Here is a 17,385-nt window from a genome sequence, read left to right as displayed (position 1 = left end):
GCATCGAAGTTGTTCTGGAAAACTGTCCGACACCTCAGGAGGTGGAAAGCAGGGAACCATCCAAGCTGTGTACAGTAAGGATGGGACGCTGTTGACCTCAACTGATGGAGTATTAGGGCGTTGGAAGGAACACTTTGAGGAACTCCTGAACCCAACAACTCCGCCCTCTATGGTAGAGGCAGAGCTGGAGGATGACGGGGGGATCAACACCAATCTCCTGGGGGGAGGTCACTGAGGTAGTCAAACAACTCCACAGTGGCAAAGCCCCGGGGGTGGATGAGATAAACCCAGAAATGCTGAAGGCTCTGGGTGTTGAGGGTCTGTCATGTTTGACACGTCTCATCAACATTGCGTGGAAGTCGGAAACAGTACTGAAGGAGTGGCAGACCGGGGTGGTGGTTCCCCTTTTCAAAAAGGGGGATCTGAGGGTGTGTGCCAATGACAGAGGCATCCCACTACTCAGCCTTCCTGGGAAAGTTTACTCTAAGGTACTCGAAAGGAGGGTCCGGCCGATAGTCGAACCTCAGATTGAGGAGGAACAATGCGGATTCCGTCCTGGTCGTGGAATGACGGATCAGCATTTTACTCTCGCAAGGATCCTGGGAGGGGGCCTGGGAGTACGCTTATCCGGTCTACATGTGTTTTGTAGATTTGGAGAAGGCGTATGACCGGGTTCCCAGGGAGTTACTGTGGGAGGTGCTGCGGGAGTATGGGGTGAGGGGGTCTCTACTCAGGGCCATCCAATCTCTGTACTCCCAAAGCGAGAGCTGTGTCCGGGTCCTCGGCAGTAAGTTGGACCCATTTCGGGTGAGGGTTGGCCTCCGCCAGGGCTGCGCTTTGTCACCAATCCTGTTTGTAATATTCATGGATAGGATTTCGAGGCGTAGTCGTGGGGGAGGGGGTCTGCAGTTCGGTGGGCTAAGGATTGCACCACTGCTTTTTGCAGATGATGTGGTTCTAATGGCTTCATCGGTCTGCGACCTTCAGCACTCACTGAATTGGTTCGCTACCGAGTGTGAAGCAGCTGGGATGAGGATCAGCACCTCCAAATCTGAGGCCATGGTTCTCAGCAGGAAACCGATGGACTGTCCACTCCAAGTAGGGAATGAGTCCTTACCCCAAGTGAAGGAGTTCAAGTATCTCGGTGTCTTGTTCTCGAGTGAGGGACCAATGGAGCGTGAGATGGGCCGGAGAATCGGAGCAGCGGGAGCTGTACTGAAGTCGTTTTACCGCACCTTTGTGACGAAAAGAGATCTGAGCCAGAAGGCAAAGCTCTCTGTCTACCGGGCCATTTTCGTTCCTACCCTCACCTATGGTAATGAAGGATGGGTAATGACCGAAAGAACGAGATCGCGGATACAAGCGGCCGAGATGGGTTTTCTCCGCAAGGTGGCTGGCGTCTCCCTTAGGGATAAGGTGAGAAGTTCGGTCATCCGGGAGGGACTCGGAGTTGAACCGCTCCTCCTTCGCGTCAAAAGGAGTCAGTTGAGGTGGTTCGGGCACCTAGTTGGGATGCCACCTGGGCGCCTCCCTAGGGAGGTGTTCCAGGCACGTCCAGCTGGGAGGAGACCGAGGGGTAGACCTCGGACCAGTTGGAGGGATAACATTTCTTCGCTGGCCTTGGAGCGCCTTGGAATTGCCCAGTCAGAGCTGGTTGATGTGGCCAGGGAGAGGAAAGTTTGGGGCTCTCTGCTGGAACTGCTACCTCCGCGACCTGACCACGGATAAGCGGGAGAAGATGGATGGATGGACAATTACGTTTTTAAACCAAGGTATTATTTGTATTTAGTAAACTTGTCATGGTTTTGGATTTATGTTGCAATTTTCCGGTTTTACTTTAAAATTCTGTTCTCCCTGTGTCTGGTCTTCCCTCCTGTGTCTGATTGTCTCATTGTGTTCACCTGTTGTGTTTCTTTCTCCCCAGCTTGGTCTTGTCCTGTGATTGACCTTCTGTGTATTTAGTCTTGTCTTCCCTTTTGCTTCCTGTTCGGTCGTCGTCTTTCTCATCCACTTTACCTGCCGGTACCTGTTGTAAGTTTGTTCCTGTTCTTCGTGCTCCACCATTTGCTGTTTTAGTTGTTTTTCTTTATCATCGGCTTTTTATTAAAGCTCACTTCTTGTTACATGCCTTTTGTGTTTTACGGCCTTTGGGTCCTATTTTCCCTAACCCTGACAGTATTAGACTGAACTGGACACAAACTCTTTCCCCAGCTCCACTCTGGCAGGAGGCTGAACTCCGTCAGGACCAAAACCTCTCCCCACCTGAACAGTTTCTTCCCCTCTGCTAATGGCCTCATCAACAAGGCCCAGGACCCCCACTGAAACTGACTTTTATCCACCCGGAAAAAACATTATGCATCACATTAATGCACATAACATAATGCGAACCACATCTTGTTATTTTTAAAATGTTGCACATTTCTTCTCCATATTGCTTCTTTTAAATCAGCACAGCTCTTTACTTTAAACACAGCATATATTATTTGTCATATGTTAATGTTGTACATTTGTTATAAAAGTGTTTCAATTTTTTTTTTAAATAGCTGTAACAGTCCATCCATCCATCTTCTCCCGCTTATCCGTGGTCGGGTCGCGGAGGTAGCAGTTCCAGCAGAGAGCCCCAAACTTTCCTTTCCCTGGCCACATCAACCAGCTCTGACTGGGGGATTCCAAGACGCTCCCAGGCCAGTGAAAAGATATAATCCCTCCACCTGGTTCTAGGTCTACCCCTCGGTCTCCTCCCAGCTGGACGTGCCTGGAACACCTCCCTAGGGAGGCGCCAAGGTGGCATCCTTACTAGGTGCCCGAACCACCTCAACTGGCTCCTTTTGACGCGAAGGAGGAGCGGTTCAACTCCAAGTTCCTCCCGGATGACTGAACTTATCACCTTATTCCTAAGGGAGATGCCAGCCACCCTGCGGAGAAAACCCATCTCGGCCGCTTGTATCCGTGTAATAACAGTCCTATTTGTATTTTATTTGGCTACGTATTCTTTTTTTTGTGTCTTTGTATGCACCACATATACCAAAGCAAATTCTTTGTATGTGTAAACTTATTTTGTAATAAAACCGATTCTGATTCTGACTATTACATAATTCACTGTTGTCCCTTCAGCACAAACACATATTAGTGCAAAAAAACACTACTTTCAGGTATAATAAATGCAATTTACTATGGCTTCAGTATTTAAGGGTTTCAAATCTTGAGTGAACACCTGTACATCATATTGAAAGAAAATCTGATTGGACATGCAATTGGGGTTGGCCCATTATGAAGCTTAAAGCCAATCGAAGTGTTAGCTTATGTTGGTTGTTCAAGTCACTTAGTAAGATTTTAGACATTAATTATTACTCTTGACTTCTGGTTAAATGTTAGGGGAATGCAGCTATTATAGTTCAGTGCTTTTGTTCCCAACTCAAATAATGAAGCATTTTGAATTTAACATTACATTAGCCCTGATTCCTTCAACTCACCCTCAACACAATTTTGCCTCTGGCTCATATGGGTATTACAGTTATTTATATACATTTGCCATACTATCTTATTTTCTTTCGTGTAGCACTTTGCAACATTGCTATATTAATACAATAATAGCATTAATATTAATTGAAAGAACACATTTTTTGTTGGGAATAAATTAAATATATGGCCATTACATCAACCTCTCATATTTTTAATTTCGAGGAGACTTTTCCGTTTGTATGTCGAAAGAACAACAGGACTTCCCTACTTAAAGGTGGGGTAGGTCATTTTAGAGAAATCAGCTCGATTGCGGTAGAATTTGAAAATACACAGCCGGAAAAGATCTGCCACTTCCTTACAGAGCCCCTCCTCCAACACACACGAACGCGCACATGACCAATGAGGGCACGAGATAAGTTTGTGCACAGATAGAAGGCTGACAGGCAGGTAGGCCATCCAGTTATTTTAGCCGGGCCGGGCTGGTCGTGCTTTTTACAGCGCTACGGCTTCCACAGATGACAGTTTTATATGGGTTTTTTGTCGAAGCACGTCAGATATTCATTGCTATCGGGATGGTAAGAGCAATCCATGGAATATAACAAAAAGTGTATCTCGAGCCGGTTTCTCAAACTTACCTACCCCACCTTAAAGTTGAAAATTGAATTTAGAGCAGATGTAACACAACTTCAGTTCAACATTTACTAAACTGTTGTTTCACAGTTAGGTGCCATGCCATTGTTTCAAATGTCGATTATTATTAACACACAATCATTTCAAAAATGTCCCAAATTGGGATCAATACAGTTCTATCTTATCTTAAACCCCAGAAAAGCTCATATTACATCGAAAGCCATTTTGTTCTAGACCAAGTTATCGCTAAAACAAAGCCATTGCTACAAAGACCCAATGTTCCGAAAAAAACTCACTCTGATACAAACAGAATATGTTTGATGACTTGTATATTTGTGTATTTTTTCCAGTTTCCTCATCTACGTCTACTTTTATATTCAGAGTACACAATATTTGTTTTTGTTAAAATGGTCGCTGTTTCAAAAAAGGCAATGATATAGTAATAAATTATTACCGTGTCTCCGCCAAGAGACCCCCGACTAATCATAGCTTGCCGTCTTTTAAAACCTCCATGATGTTATTGTGAATGAGGTTATGGGAAAAACTTAGGAGAAGAAGAATGTAAACAGAAGCATTGTGCTTGATATCGACTATTTTGATTTGAAAAAGCCACAAAAAAATATATATATATGACTGACCTTTCCTTTGTTTTGCAGTCCCATCTAGCAGCACCCTCATAATTCCTCTTCTCTTTGTTAAAAGCTCTGTGTTCCTATTGTCCAACTTCACGAAACAAGTCAAATTTGGCAGAAAAGGGCAAAAACTATTGTCTTTTTATGAGAATATTGAGAGACATAGAGTCAGTTGTCCTCCTCTGGTACTCAATCCCTGTAAGAATGTTCCAAACCTCTGCATTCTGTTGGCTTCAATGATAAACTGCTGAGTTAGATGGTTCCCTGAGGGGGAGGGGCTACCCATTCTTTATGTTAGTCAGGTATAAAAGGAAAGGGTTACACCAGGTAGATATCATTTCACCAGCAACAGCACATCTACAGCCAACATGAGCAACACCGGCATGAACATGAGGGGCAAGGTACTTTCAGAAGTCTTTTTGTGATAAGCAGAAATAACTGTTTGCAATATCACCCTCTGTACCTTGTTAATCTATTTCTAACCATTCAAATTCCCTTCTTTCAGATCACCTTCTACGAGGAGAAGAACTTCCAGGGTCGTTCTTATGAGTGCATGAATGACAGCTCTGACATGTCCTCCTACCTGAGCAGGTGCCAGTCCTGCAGGGTGGAGAGCGGCTGCTTCATGGTGTACGACCGCAACAACTACATGGGAAACCAGTACTTCATGAAGAGGGGCGAGTACTCCGACTGCATGAGCATGATGGGAATGAGGGAGAACATCAAGTCTTGCCGTATGATCCCCATGGTGGGTATAAAACTGTAATCGTACGATTCTACTATGGGTGACCACCCCACAACGCTTTACATTAAATCATTAAATTATAATTCTTCTCCCGAAAGCAGCACAGAGGCCAGTTCAGGATGAAGATCTATGAGAAGGAGAACTTCGGTGGTCAGAGTCACGAGATGATGGAGGACTGTGACAACATCATGGACCGTTACCGCATGAACGAGTGCCAGTCCTGCAACGTGATGGACGGTCACTGGCTGATGTACGAGCAGCCCCAGTTCAGAGGCAAGATGATGTACATGAGGCCTGGAGAGTACAGGAACTTCAGAGACATGGGCATGAGCGGCCAGAGGTTCATGAGCATGAGGCGTATCACCGATTCCTGCTAAATGTTCACTGAATGTTTCCTGAATTTATAAAATGCCAAATAAAAAATTAACCTTGAATGTGACTTTTGTCATGCTTATTGTCCAACTGTTAAAATTACACATTACTAATTTACACTAATATATAATATGTATTTGAGAGTAGGCAACTATTAGCAATGAAAATGTTGATCCTAACATGTTTTATATCTGATGAGAAATGTGTTGCAAGATTGACAAAAGAAACAAACAGAGAATGTATTACAATTGATATTGGATAACGAATGAATACACTGGGTTGATGATATGTGATAAAACTTTGGGTAATTAAATAAAAAAGAGATTATTACGTTTTTAAACCAAGGTATTATTTGTATTAAGTAAACTTGTCATATTTTTGGATTTATGTTGCAATTTTACGATTTTATTTTTGACATTGTGTCCTCAATTGTCTGGTCTTCCTTCCTGTATTTTCCCTCCTGTGTCTGATTGTCTCATTGTGTTCACCTGTTGCAAACTGTTTCCCCCACTCCACTCTGGCACGAGGCTGCGCCCCATCAGGAACAAAACCTCTCTCCACCAGAACAGTTTCTTCCCCTCTGTTACTGGTCTCATCAACAAGGCCCAGGCCAGGACCCCCACTGAAACTGACTTTTATCCACCGCAGAAAAAAACATTATGCATTACATTAATGCACATAACATAATGCGAACAACATCTTGTTATTTTTAAAATGTTGCACATTTCTTCACCATATTGCTTCTTTTAAATCAGCACAGCTCTCTACTTTAAATACAGCATATATTATTTGTCATATGTTAATGTTGTACATTTGTTATAAAAGTGTTACCATTCTTTTTTTAAATAGCTGTAATAACAGTCCTATTTGTATTTGATTTTGCTACGTATTCTTTTTTCTGTGTCTTTGTATGCACCGCTTACACCAAAGCAAATACCTCGTATGTGTAAACCTACTTTGTAATAAAAACGATTCTGACTATTACATGATTCAATTACATAATTCAATTACAATTCACTTCTTTATTTCTCAAGGTATGGCTTCAGTATTTTAGGGTTTCAAATATTGAGTGAACCCCTGTACGTAGGTGTAACGGTTCACAGAATTCACGGTTCAGTACGTACCTCGGTTTAGGGTCGGGTTCGGTACAAGAAGAAAAACCAAAAAAAAGTCCCAAATGCATAATTCCAGGTTTGTTGTTATTTATTTTTTAACAGTAGTGCAAGTTTCAGTATAAAAATAAGGAACTCTAACATTTTGAATAATTAACTGTATTACACAGTTAAAAACAAACTAAAAACAGTACCACCCACTCACCCACCCACACACACTATTATGTGTGTAATGTGTACTTGTAAACCGCCTTGATGACTTCGAGGTGTGAAGATGGGCGTAGTGGCGCAGTGGGCTGTGTGTTGATCATCAGATCAAGGGGGCATTGGGGAACACCAGTTAGAAACCCGCCGTTGTGTTGTTGGGCAAGACACTTCACCTGAACTTGCTCCTGTGGGTATTGTCCACAGTACATGACCGTTAAATGAGTGTAATGTGTATTTGTAAAGCGCTTTGAGCTCTGGAAAAGCGCTATAATAAATATATGGAATTTTTATTATTATTATTATTATTTTACATTCAGAGTACGCAATATTTTTTTTTGTTCAAATGGTCGCTGTTTAAAAAAAGGCAATGATATAGTAATAAATTATTGCTGTGTCTCCGCCAAGAGACCCCTGACTAATCATAGCTTGCCGTCTTTTAAAACCTCCATGATGTTATTGTGAATGAGGTGATGGGAAAAACTTAGGAGAAGAAGAATGTAAACAATTTGCTCAGAAGCATTGTGCTTGATATCGACTATCTTGATTTGAAAAGCCAAAACAAAATTAAAATATATGACTGACCTTTCCTTTGTTTCGCAGTCCCACCTAGCAGCACGCTCATAATTCCTCTTCTCTTTGTTTAAAGTACTGTATTCCTATTGTCCAACTTCACAAAACAAGTAAAATGTGATATATTTGGTAGAAAAAGGCAAACAACTAGTCTTTATGAGAATATTGAGAGACATAGAGTCAGTTGTCCTCCTCTACAAGGTACCCAATCCCTGTAAGAATGTACCAAACCTCTGCATTCTGTTGGCTTCAATGGTAAACTGCTGAGTTAGATGGTTCCCTGAGGGGGAGGGGCTACCCATTCTTTACGTTAGTCAGGTATAAAAGGAAAGGGTTACACGAGGTAGATATCAGTTCACCAGCAACATCACATCTACAGCCAACATGAGCAACACCGGCATGAACATGAGGGGCAAGGTACTTTCAGAAGTCTTTTTGTGATAAGCAGAAATATCTGTTTGCAATATCACCCTCTGTACCTTGCTAATCTATTTCTAACCATTCAAATTCCCTTCTTTCAGATCACCTTCTACGAGGAGAAGAACTTCCAGGGTCGTTCTTATGAGTGCATGAATGACAACTCTGACATGTCCTCCTCCCTGAGCAGGTGCCAGTCCTGCAGGGTGGAGAGCGGCAGCTTCATGGTGTACGACCGCAACAACTACATGGGAAACCAGTACTTCATGAGGAGGGGCGAGTACTCCGACTGCATGAGCATGATGGGAATGAGGGAGAACATCAAGTCTTGCCGTATGATCCCCATGGTGGGTATAAAACTGTAACCGACGATTCTACTATGGGTGACCACCCCACAACTCTTTACATTAAATCTTTAACTTATAATTATTCTCCCGAAAGCAGCACAGAGGCCAGTTCAGGATGAAGATCTATGAGAACGAGAACTTCGGTGGTCAGAGTCACGAGATGATGGAGGACTGTGACAACATCATGGACCGTTACCGCATGAACGAGTGCCAGTCCTGCAACGTGATGGACGGTCACTGGCTGATGTACGAGCAGCCCCAGTTCAGAGGCAAGATGATGTACATGAGGCCCGGAGAGCACAGGAACTTCAGAGACATGGGCATGAGCGGCCAGAGGTTCATGAGCATGAGGCGTATCACCGATTCCTGCTAAATGTTCACTGAATGTTTCCTGACTTTATAAAGTGCCAAATAAAAAATTAACCTTGCATGTGACTTTTGTCATGCTTATTGTCCAACTGTTACAATCACACATTATTAATTGAAATTAATTAAATACGATTTGTTTGACGGTAGGCTACTACAAGCAATGAAAATGTTGATACTAACATTTTTTATATCTGATGAGAAATGTGTTGCAAGATTGACAAAAGAAACAAACAGAGAATGCCTTAAAATTGATATTGGATGACAGATTAATAAACTGGGTTGATGATATGTGACAAAACGTTGGGTAATTAAATAAAAAGGATATTATTACGTTTTTAAACCAAGGTATTATTTGTATTAATTAAACTTGTCATGGTTTTGGATTTATGTTAATAATAATAATACATTTTATTTATAAGCGCACTTTTCATTTGCGTAAACAAAACTCAAAGTGCTACAAATTTAAATCGGGTGAAACAAAAACAACAAAAACAATAGAAACAATTAAAAACAATTTAAAAACAATTAAAACAACATAATAAAAGCTTTGACATTCATGCCGGCATGGCATAATGTGGGGGATTTAAAAATCTAGTTAAAGGCTATTCTAAAAAGATGCGTTTTTAGGCCTTTTTTGAAAGCCTCCACAGTCTGTGGGGTCCTCAGCTGGTTTGGGAGGACATTCCACAGTCTCGGAGCAGCGGAGCAGAAGGCTCGGTCTCCCATGGTCTTCAGTTTTGTCCTTGGTGGGATGAGGAGGTTTGCCTTTACTGAACGGAGGTTCCTCGTGGAGGTTTGTGGGGTGAGCAATTCCTTGATGTAGGAGGGAGCATCTCCATATATGCACTGATGAGTGAAGAGGGTAATTTTGTAGTCAATCCTGAGTGAGACCGGGAGCCAGTGCAGTGATTTGAGGATGGGTGTGATGTGTTCGTACTTCCGCACTCTCATCAGGATCCTAGCAGTGGATGTATTGCAGCTTCTGGATGTTCTTGCTAGGAATCCCAATGAGAAGTGCGTTACAGTAGTCCAGCCTGGAGGAGACAAAGGCGTGGACTGGACACGTTTTTCAGCATCTGGCAGACTGAGTGTGGGGCGGAGTTTTGCAATATTTCTCGGGTGGTAAAAAGAGGTCTTGCATATTTGCTTGATGTGGGCCTCAAAGTTCAGGTGAGGATCCATTTTAACTCCCAGATTGGTAACCGTTGATGAGTGGAATGTTCTGACCGAAGAAGTTGATGCTGGTGATGGCGGATGAACGGACCTGATGTGGAGTGCCAATAAGAATGGCTTCAGTCTTGGAGCTGTTTAGCTGGAGGAAGTTGTGCTTCATCCACACCTTTATCTCCTCCAGGCATGTGGTTATTGTGGATGATGGCAGAGGTGCAGAGGGGGTTGGGTTTGCTCTGATGTAGAGCTGTGTGTCATCAGCATAGCAATGGAAAGATATTCCATGCCGGCTGATGACACGACCAAGGGGGAATATGTATATGGTGAAAAGGGTGGGGCCGAGGACTGATCCTTGGGGGACACCGCAAGTCACAGAGTGAGTTCTTGATGTTGCAATTTTACGGTTTTATTTTGACATTGTGTACTCCCTTTGTCTGGTCTTCCTTCCTGTGTTTTCCCTCCTGTGTCTGATTGTCTCCTTGTGTTCACCTGTTGCAAACTGTTGACCCTGCTCCCCTCTGGCAGGGGGCTGCGCCCCATCAGGACCAAAACCTCTCTCCACCAGAACAGTTTCTTCCCCTCTGCTACTGGCCTCATCAACAAGGCCCAGGACCCCCACTGAAACTGACTTTTATCCACAGCAGAAAAACATCATGCATTACATTAAAGTAAAAAACATAATGCGAACAACATCTTGTTATTTTTAAAATGTTGTACATTTCTTCTCCACAACTTTTAAATCAGCACACCTCTCCACTTTAAATACAGCATATATTATTTGTCATATGTTAATGTTGTACATTTTGTTATAAAAGTGTTACAATTCTTTTTTGAAATAGCTGTAATAACAGTCCTATTTGTATTTGATTTTGCTACGTATTGTTTTTTCTGTGTCTTTGTATGCACCATTTGCACAAAAGCAAATACCTCGTATGTGTAAACCTACTTTGTAATAAAAACGATTCTGACTATTACATAATTCAATTACAATTCACCTCTTTATTTCTCAAGGTATGGCTTCAGTATTTAAGGGTTTCAAATATTGAGTGAACCCCTGTACGTAGGGATGTAACGGTTCACAGAATTCACGGTTCGGTACGTAGCTCGGTTTGGGGTCGGGTTCGGTACAAGAAGAAAAAGCAAAAAAAAAGTCCCAAATGCATAATTCCAGGTTTGTTGTTATTTATTTTTTAACAGTAGTGCAAGTTTCAGTATAAAAATAAGGAACTCTAACATTTTGAATAATTAACTGTATTACACAGTTAAAAACAAAACAAAAACTGTACCACCCACTCGCCCACCCACACACACTATTATGTGTGTAATGTGTAAACCGCCTTGATGACTTCGAGGTGTGAAGATGGGCGTAGTGGCGCAGTGGGCTGTGTGTTCATCATCAGATCAAGGGGGCATTGGGGAACACCAGTTCGAACCCCGCCGTTGTGTTGTTGGGCAAGACACTTCACCTGAACTTGCTCCTGTGGGTATTGTCCACAGTACATGACTGTTAAATGAGTGTGATGTGTATTTGTAAAGCGCTTTAAGCTCTGGAAAAGCGCTATAATAAATATATGGAATTATTATTATTATTATTATTATTTTACATTCAGAGTACATAATATTTGTTTTTGTTCAAATGGTCGCTGTTTAAAAAAAGGCAATGATATAGTAATAAATTATTGCCGTGTCTCCGCCAAGAGACCCCTGACTAATCATAGCTTGCCGTCTTTTAAAACCTCCATGATGTTATTGTGAATGAGGTGATGGGAAAAAGTTAGAAGAAGAATGTAAACAATTTGCTCCGAAGCATTGTGCTTGATATCGACTATCTTGATTTGAAAAGCCAAAACAACATTAAAATATATGACTGACCTTTCCTTTGTTTCGCAGTCCCACCTAGCAGCACGCTCTTAATTCCTCTTCTCTTTGTTTAAAGTACTGTATTCCTATTGTCCAACTTCACGAAACAAGTAAAATGTGTCATATTTGGCAGAAAAAGGCAAACAACTAGTCTTTATGAGAATGTTGAGAGACATAGAGTCAGTTGTCCTCCTCTGGTAGCCAATCCCTGTAAGAATGTACCAAACCTCTGCATTCTGTTGGCTTCAATGGTAAACTGCTGAGTAAGATGGTTCCCGGAGGGGGAGGGGCTACCCATTCTTTACGTTAGTCAGGTATAAAAGGAAAGGGTTACACCAGGTAGATATCAGTTCACCAGCAACAGCACATCTACAGCCAACATGAGCAACACCGGCATGAACATGAGGGGCAAGGTACTTTCAGAAGTCTTTTTGTGATAAGCAGAAATATCTGTTTGCAATATCACCCTCTGTACCTTGCTAATCTATTTCTAACCATTAAAATTCCCTTCTTTCAGATCACCTTCTACGAGGAGAAGAACTTCCAGGGTCGTTCTTATGAGTGCATGAATGACAGCTCTGACATGACCTCCAACCTGAGCAGGTGCCAGTCCTGCAGGGTGGAGAGCGGCTGCTTCATGGTGTACGACCGCAACAACTACATGGGTAACCAGTACTTCATGAGGAGGGGCGAGTACTCCGACTGCATGAGCATGATGGGAATGAGGGAGAACATCAAGTCTTGCCGTATGATCCCCATGGTGGGTATAAAACTGTAATCGTACGATTCTACTATGGGTGACCACCCCACAACGCTTTACATTAAATCTTTAAATTATAATTCTTCTCCCGAAAGCAGCACAGAGGCCAGTTCAGGATGAAGATCTATGAGAACGAGAACTTCGGTGGTCAGAGTCACGAGATGATGGAGGACTGTGACAACATCATGGACCGTTACCGCATGAACGAGTGCCAGTCCTGCAACGTGATGGACGGTCACTGGCTGATGTACGAGCAGCCCCAGTTCAGAGGCAAGATGATGTACATGAGGCCCGGAGAGCACAGGAACTTCAGAGACATGGGCATGAGCGGCCAGAGGTTCATGAGCATGAGGCGTATCACCGATTCCTGCTAAATGTTCACTGAATGTTTCCTGACTTTATAAAGTGCCAAATAAATAATTAACCTTGAATGTGACTTTTGTCATGCTTATTGTCCAACTGTTAAAATCACACATTATTAATTGAAATTAATTTTATAAGATTTATTTGAGAGTAGGCAACTATTAGCAATGAAAATGTTGATCCTAACATGTTTTATATCTGATGAGAAATGTGTTGCAAGATTGACAACAAAAACAAACAGAGAATGTATTACAATTGATATTGGATAACGGATGAATACACTGGGTTGATGATATGGGATAAAACGTTGGGTAATTAAATAAAAAAGAGATTATTACGTTTTTAAACCAAGGTATTATTTGTATTAAGTAAACTTGTCATGTTTTTGGATTTATGTTGCAATTTTACGATTTTATTTTTGACATTGTGTACTCCCTTTGTCTGGTCTTCCTTCCTGTATTTTCCCTCCTGTGTCTGATTGTCTCATTGTGTTCACCTGTTGCAAACTGTTTCCCCCGCTCCACTCTGGCAGGAGGCTGCGCCCCATCAGGACCAAAACTTCTCTCCACCAGAACAGTTTCTTCCCCTCTGTTACTGGCCTCATCAACAAGGCCCAGGCCAGGACCCCCACTGAAACGGACTTTTATCCACCGCAGAAAAAAACATTATGCATTACATTAATGCACATAACATAATGCGAACAACATCTTGTTATTTTTAAAATGTTGCACATTTCTTCTCCATATTGCTTCTTTTAAATCAGCACACCTCTCCACTTTAAATACAGCATATATTATTTGTCATATGTTAATGTTGTACATTTGTTATAAAAGTGTTACAATTCTTTTTTTAAATAGCTGTAATAACAGTCCTATTTGTATTTGATTTTGCTACGTATTCTTTTTTCTGTGTCTTTATATGCACCACTTACACCACAGCAAATTCCTCGTATGTGTAAACCTACTTTGTAATAAAAACGATTCTGACTATTACATAATTCAATTACAATTCACTTCTTTATTTCTCAAGGTATGGCTTCAGTATTTAAGGGTTTCAAATATTGAGTGAACCCCTGTACGTAGGTGTAACGGTTCACAGAATTCACGGTTCGGTACGTACCTCGGTTTGGGGTCGGGTTCGGTACAAGAAGAAAAAGCAAAAAAAAAGTCCCAAATGCATAATTCCAGGTTTGTTGTTATTTATTTTTTAACAGTAGTGCAAGTTTCAGTATAAAAATAAGGAACTCTAACATTTTGAATAATTAACTGTATTACACAGTTAAAAACAAACTAAAAACAGTACCACCCACTCACCCACCCACACACACTATTATGTGTGTAATGTGTACTTGTAAACCGCCTTGATGACTTCGAGGTGTGAAGATGGGCGTAGTGGCGCAGTGGGCTGTGTGTTGATCATCAGATCAAGGGGGCATTGGGGAACACCAGTTCGAAACCCGCCGTTGTGTTGTTGGGCAAGACACTTCACCTGAATTTGCTCCTGTGGGCATTGTCCACAGTACATGACTGTTAAATGAGTGTGATGTGTATTTGTAAAGCGCTTTGAGCTCTGGAAAAGCGCTATAATAAATATATGGAATTTTTATTATTATTGTTATTATTTTACATTCAGAGTACGCAATATTTGTTTTTGTTCAAATGGTCGCTGTTTAAAAAAACGCAATGATATAGTAATAAATTATTGCTGTGTCTCCGCCAAGAGACCCCTGACTAATCATAGCTTGCCGTCTTTTAAAACCTCCATGATGTTATTGTGAATGAGGTGATGGGAAAAACTTAGGAGAAGAAGAATGTAAACAATTTGCTCAGAAGCATTGTGCTTGATATCGACTATCTTGATTTGAAAAGCCAAAACAAAATTAAAATATATGACTGACCTTTCCTATGTTTCGCAGTCCCACCTAGCAGCACGCTCATAATTCCTCTTCTCTTTGTTTAAAGTACTGTATTCCTATTGTCCAACTTCACGAAACAAGTAAAATGTGTCATATTTGGCAGAAAAAGGCAAACAACTAGTCTTTATGAGAATGTTGAGAGACATAGAGTCAGTTGTCCTCCTCTACAAGGTACCCAATCCCTGTAAGCATGTACCAAACCTCTGCATTCTGTTGGCTTCAATGGTAAACTGCTGAGTTAGATGGTTCCCTGAGGGGGAGGGGCTACCCATTCTTTACGTTAGTCAGGTATAAAAGGAAAGGGTTACACCAGGTAGATATCAGTTCACCAGCAACAGCACATCTACAGCCAACATGAGCAACACCGGCATGAACATGAGGGGCAAGGTACTTTTAGAAGTCTTTTTGTGATAAGCAGAAATATCTGTTTGCAATATCACCCTCTGTACCTTGCTAATCTATTTCTAACCATTAAAATTCCCTTCTTTCAGATCACCTTCTACGAGGAGAAGAACTTCCAGGGTCGTTCTTATGAGTGCATGAATGACAGCTCTGACATGTCCTCCTACCTGAGCAGGTGCCAGTCCTGCAGGGTGGAGAGCGGCTGCTTCATGGTGTACGACCGCAACAACTACATGGGAAACCAGTACTTCATGAAGAGGGGCGAGTACTCCGACTGCATGAGCATGATGGGAATTAGGGAGAACATCAAGTCTTGCCGTATGATCCCCATGGTGGGTATAAAACTGTAATCGTACGATTCTACTATGGGTGACCACCCCACAACGCTTTACATTAAATCTTTAACTTATAATTCTTCTCCCGAAAGCAGCACAGAGGCCAGTTCAGGATGAAGATCTATGAGAACGAGAACTTCGGCGGTCAGAGTCACGAGATGATGGAGGACTGTGACAACATCATGGACCGTTACCGCATGAACGAGTGCCAGTCCTGCAACGTGATGGACGGTCACTGGCTGATGTACGAGCAGCCCCAGTTCAGAGGCAAGATGATGTACATGAGGCCCGGAGAGCACAGGAACTTCAGAGACATGGGCATGAGCGGCCAGAGGTTCATGAGCATGAGGCGTATCACCGATTCCTGCTAAATGTTCACTGAATGTTTCCTGAATTTATAAAATGCCAAATAAAAAATTAACCTTGAATGTGACTTTTGTCATGCTTATTGTCCAACTGTTAAAATCACACATTATTAATTGAAATTAATTTTATAAGATTTATTTGAGAGTAGGCAACTACTAGCAATGAAAATGTTGATCCTAACATGTTTTATATCTGATGAGAAATGTGTTGCAAGATTGACAACAAAAACAAACAGAGAATGTATTACAATTGATATTGGATAACGAATGAATACACTGGGTTGATGATATGGGATAAAACTTTGGGTAATTAAATAAACAAGAGATTATTACGTTTTTAAACCAAGGTATTATTTGTATTAAGTAAACTTGTCATGTTTTTGGATTTATGTTGCAATTTTACGATTTTATTTTTGACATTGTGTACTCCCTTTGTCTGGTCTTCCTTCCTGTATTTTCCCTCCTGTGTCTGATTGTCTCATTGTGTTCACCTGTTGCAAACTGTTTCCCCCGCTCCACTCTGGCAGGAGGCTGCGCCCCATCAGGACCAAAACCTCTCTCCACCAGAACAGTTTCTTCCCCTCTGTTACTGGTCTCATCAACAAGGCCCAGGCCAGGACCCCCACTGAAACTGACTTTTATCCACCGCAGAAAAAAACATTATGCATTACATTAATGCACATAACATAATGCGAACAACATCTTGTTATTTTTAAAATGTTGCACATTTCTTCTCCATATTGCTTCTTTTAAATCAGCACACCTCTCCACTTTAAATACAGCATATATTATTTGTCATATGTTAATGTTGTACATTTGTTATAAAAGTGTTACAATTCTTTTTTTAAATAGCTGTAATAACAGTCCTATTTGTATTTGATTTTGCTACGTATTCTTTTTTCTGTGTCTTTATATGCACCATTTACACCAAAGCAAATTCCTCGTATGTGTAAACCTACTTTGTAATAAAAACGATTCTGACTATTACATAATTCAATTACAATTCACTTCTTTATTTCTCAAGGTATGGCTTCAGTATTTAAGGGTTTCAAATATTGAGTGAACCCCTGTACGTAGGTGTAACGGTTCACAGAATTCACGGTTCGGTACGTACCTCGGTTTGGGGGTCACGGTTCGGTACGGGTTCGGTACAAGAAGAAAAAGCAAAAAAAAAGTCCCAAATGCATAATTCCAGGTTTGTTGTTATTTATTTTTTAACAGTAGTGCAAGTTTCAGTATAAAAATAAGGAACTCTAACATTTTGAATAATTAACTGTATTACACAGTTAAAAACAAACTAAAAACAGTACCACCCACTCACACACACTATTATGTGTGTAATGTGTACTTGT

At 41.4% G+C, this 17,385-nt stretch overlaps 5 protein-coding genes across 6 annotated transcripts in view; 4 read left to right on the top strand and 1 right to left on the bottom strand.

Moving 5' to 3' along the window:
• The window catches only part of arhgef49 (Rho guanine nucleotide exchange factor 49), a 145,947-nt gene that overhangs the window by 91,064 nt on the left and 37,498 nt on the right, over positions 1–17,385 (bottom strand). The gene's annotated exons all lie outside the window — the stretch shown is intronic.
• On the top strand, positions 5,093–5,846 carry LOC307029062 (gamma-crystallin M3-like; the record flags this gene model as incomplete). The annotated part of the gene is made up of 3 exons (XM_079664645.1): positions 5,093–5,125; positions 5,230–5,472; positions 5,571–5,846. The coding sequence occupies 3 exons, from the start codon at positions 5,093–5,095 to the stop codon at positions 5,844–5,846; spliced, it is 552 nt and encodes a 183-aa protein (XP_079520771.1).
• Positions 8,115–8,880, top strand: LOC307028289 (gamma-crystallin M3-like; the record flags this gene model as incomplete). Its single annotated transcript, XM_079663202.1, has 3 exons — positions 8,115–8,147; positions 8,252–8,494; positions 8,592–8,880. The coding sequence occupies 3 exons, from the start codon at positions 8,115–8,117 to the stop codon at positions 8,865–8,867; spliced, it is 552 nt and encodes a 183-aa protein (XP_079519328.1). The 3' UTR covers positions 8,868–8,880.
• On the top strand, positions 12,274–13,029 carry LOC307028288 (gamma-crystallin M3-like; the record flags this gene model as incomplete). Its single annotated transcript, XM_079663201.1, has 3 exons — positions 12,274–12,306; positions 12,411–12,653; positions 12,752–13,029. 3 exons carry the CDS (start codon positions 12,274–12,276, stop codon positions 13,025–13,027), a joined length of 552 nt encoding a protein of 183 aa, XP_079519327.1. The 3' UTR covers positions 13,028–13,029.
• Positions 14,920–16,051, top strand: LOC307028286 (gamma-crystallin M3-like). The gene is made up of 3 exons (XM_079663199.1): positions 14,920–15,318; positions 15,423–15,665; positions 15,764–16,051. Exons 1-3 carry the CDS (start codon positions 15,286–15,288, stop codon positions 16,037–16,039), a joined length of 552 nt encoding a protein of 183 aa, XP_079519325.1. The 5' UTR covers positions 14,920–15,285; the 3' UTR covers positions 16,040–16,051.

This window comes from Notothenia rossii (assembly GCF_949606895.1).
Source record: "Notothenia rossii genome assembly, chromosome: 2".
In the NCBI taxonomy this organism is placed as follows: Eukaryota; Metazoa; Chordata; class Actinopteri; order Perciformes; family Nototheniidae; genus Notothenia; species Notothenia rossii.
The sequence above is the reverse complement of the archived record's forward strand: the minus strand, read 5'-3'. Positions and strand labels throughout refer to the sequence as shown.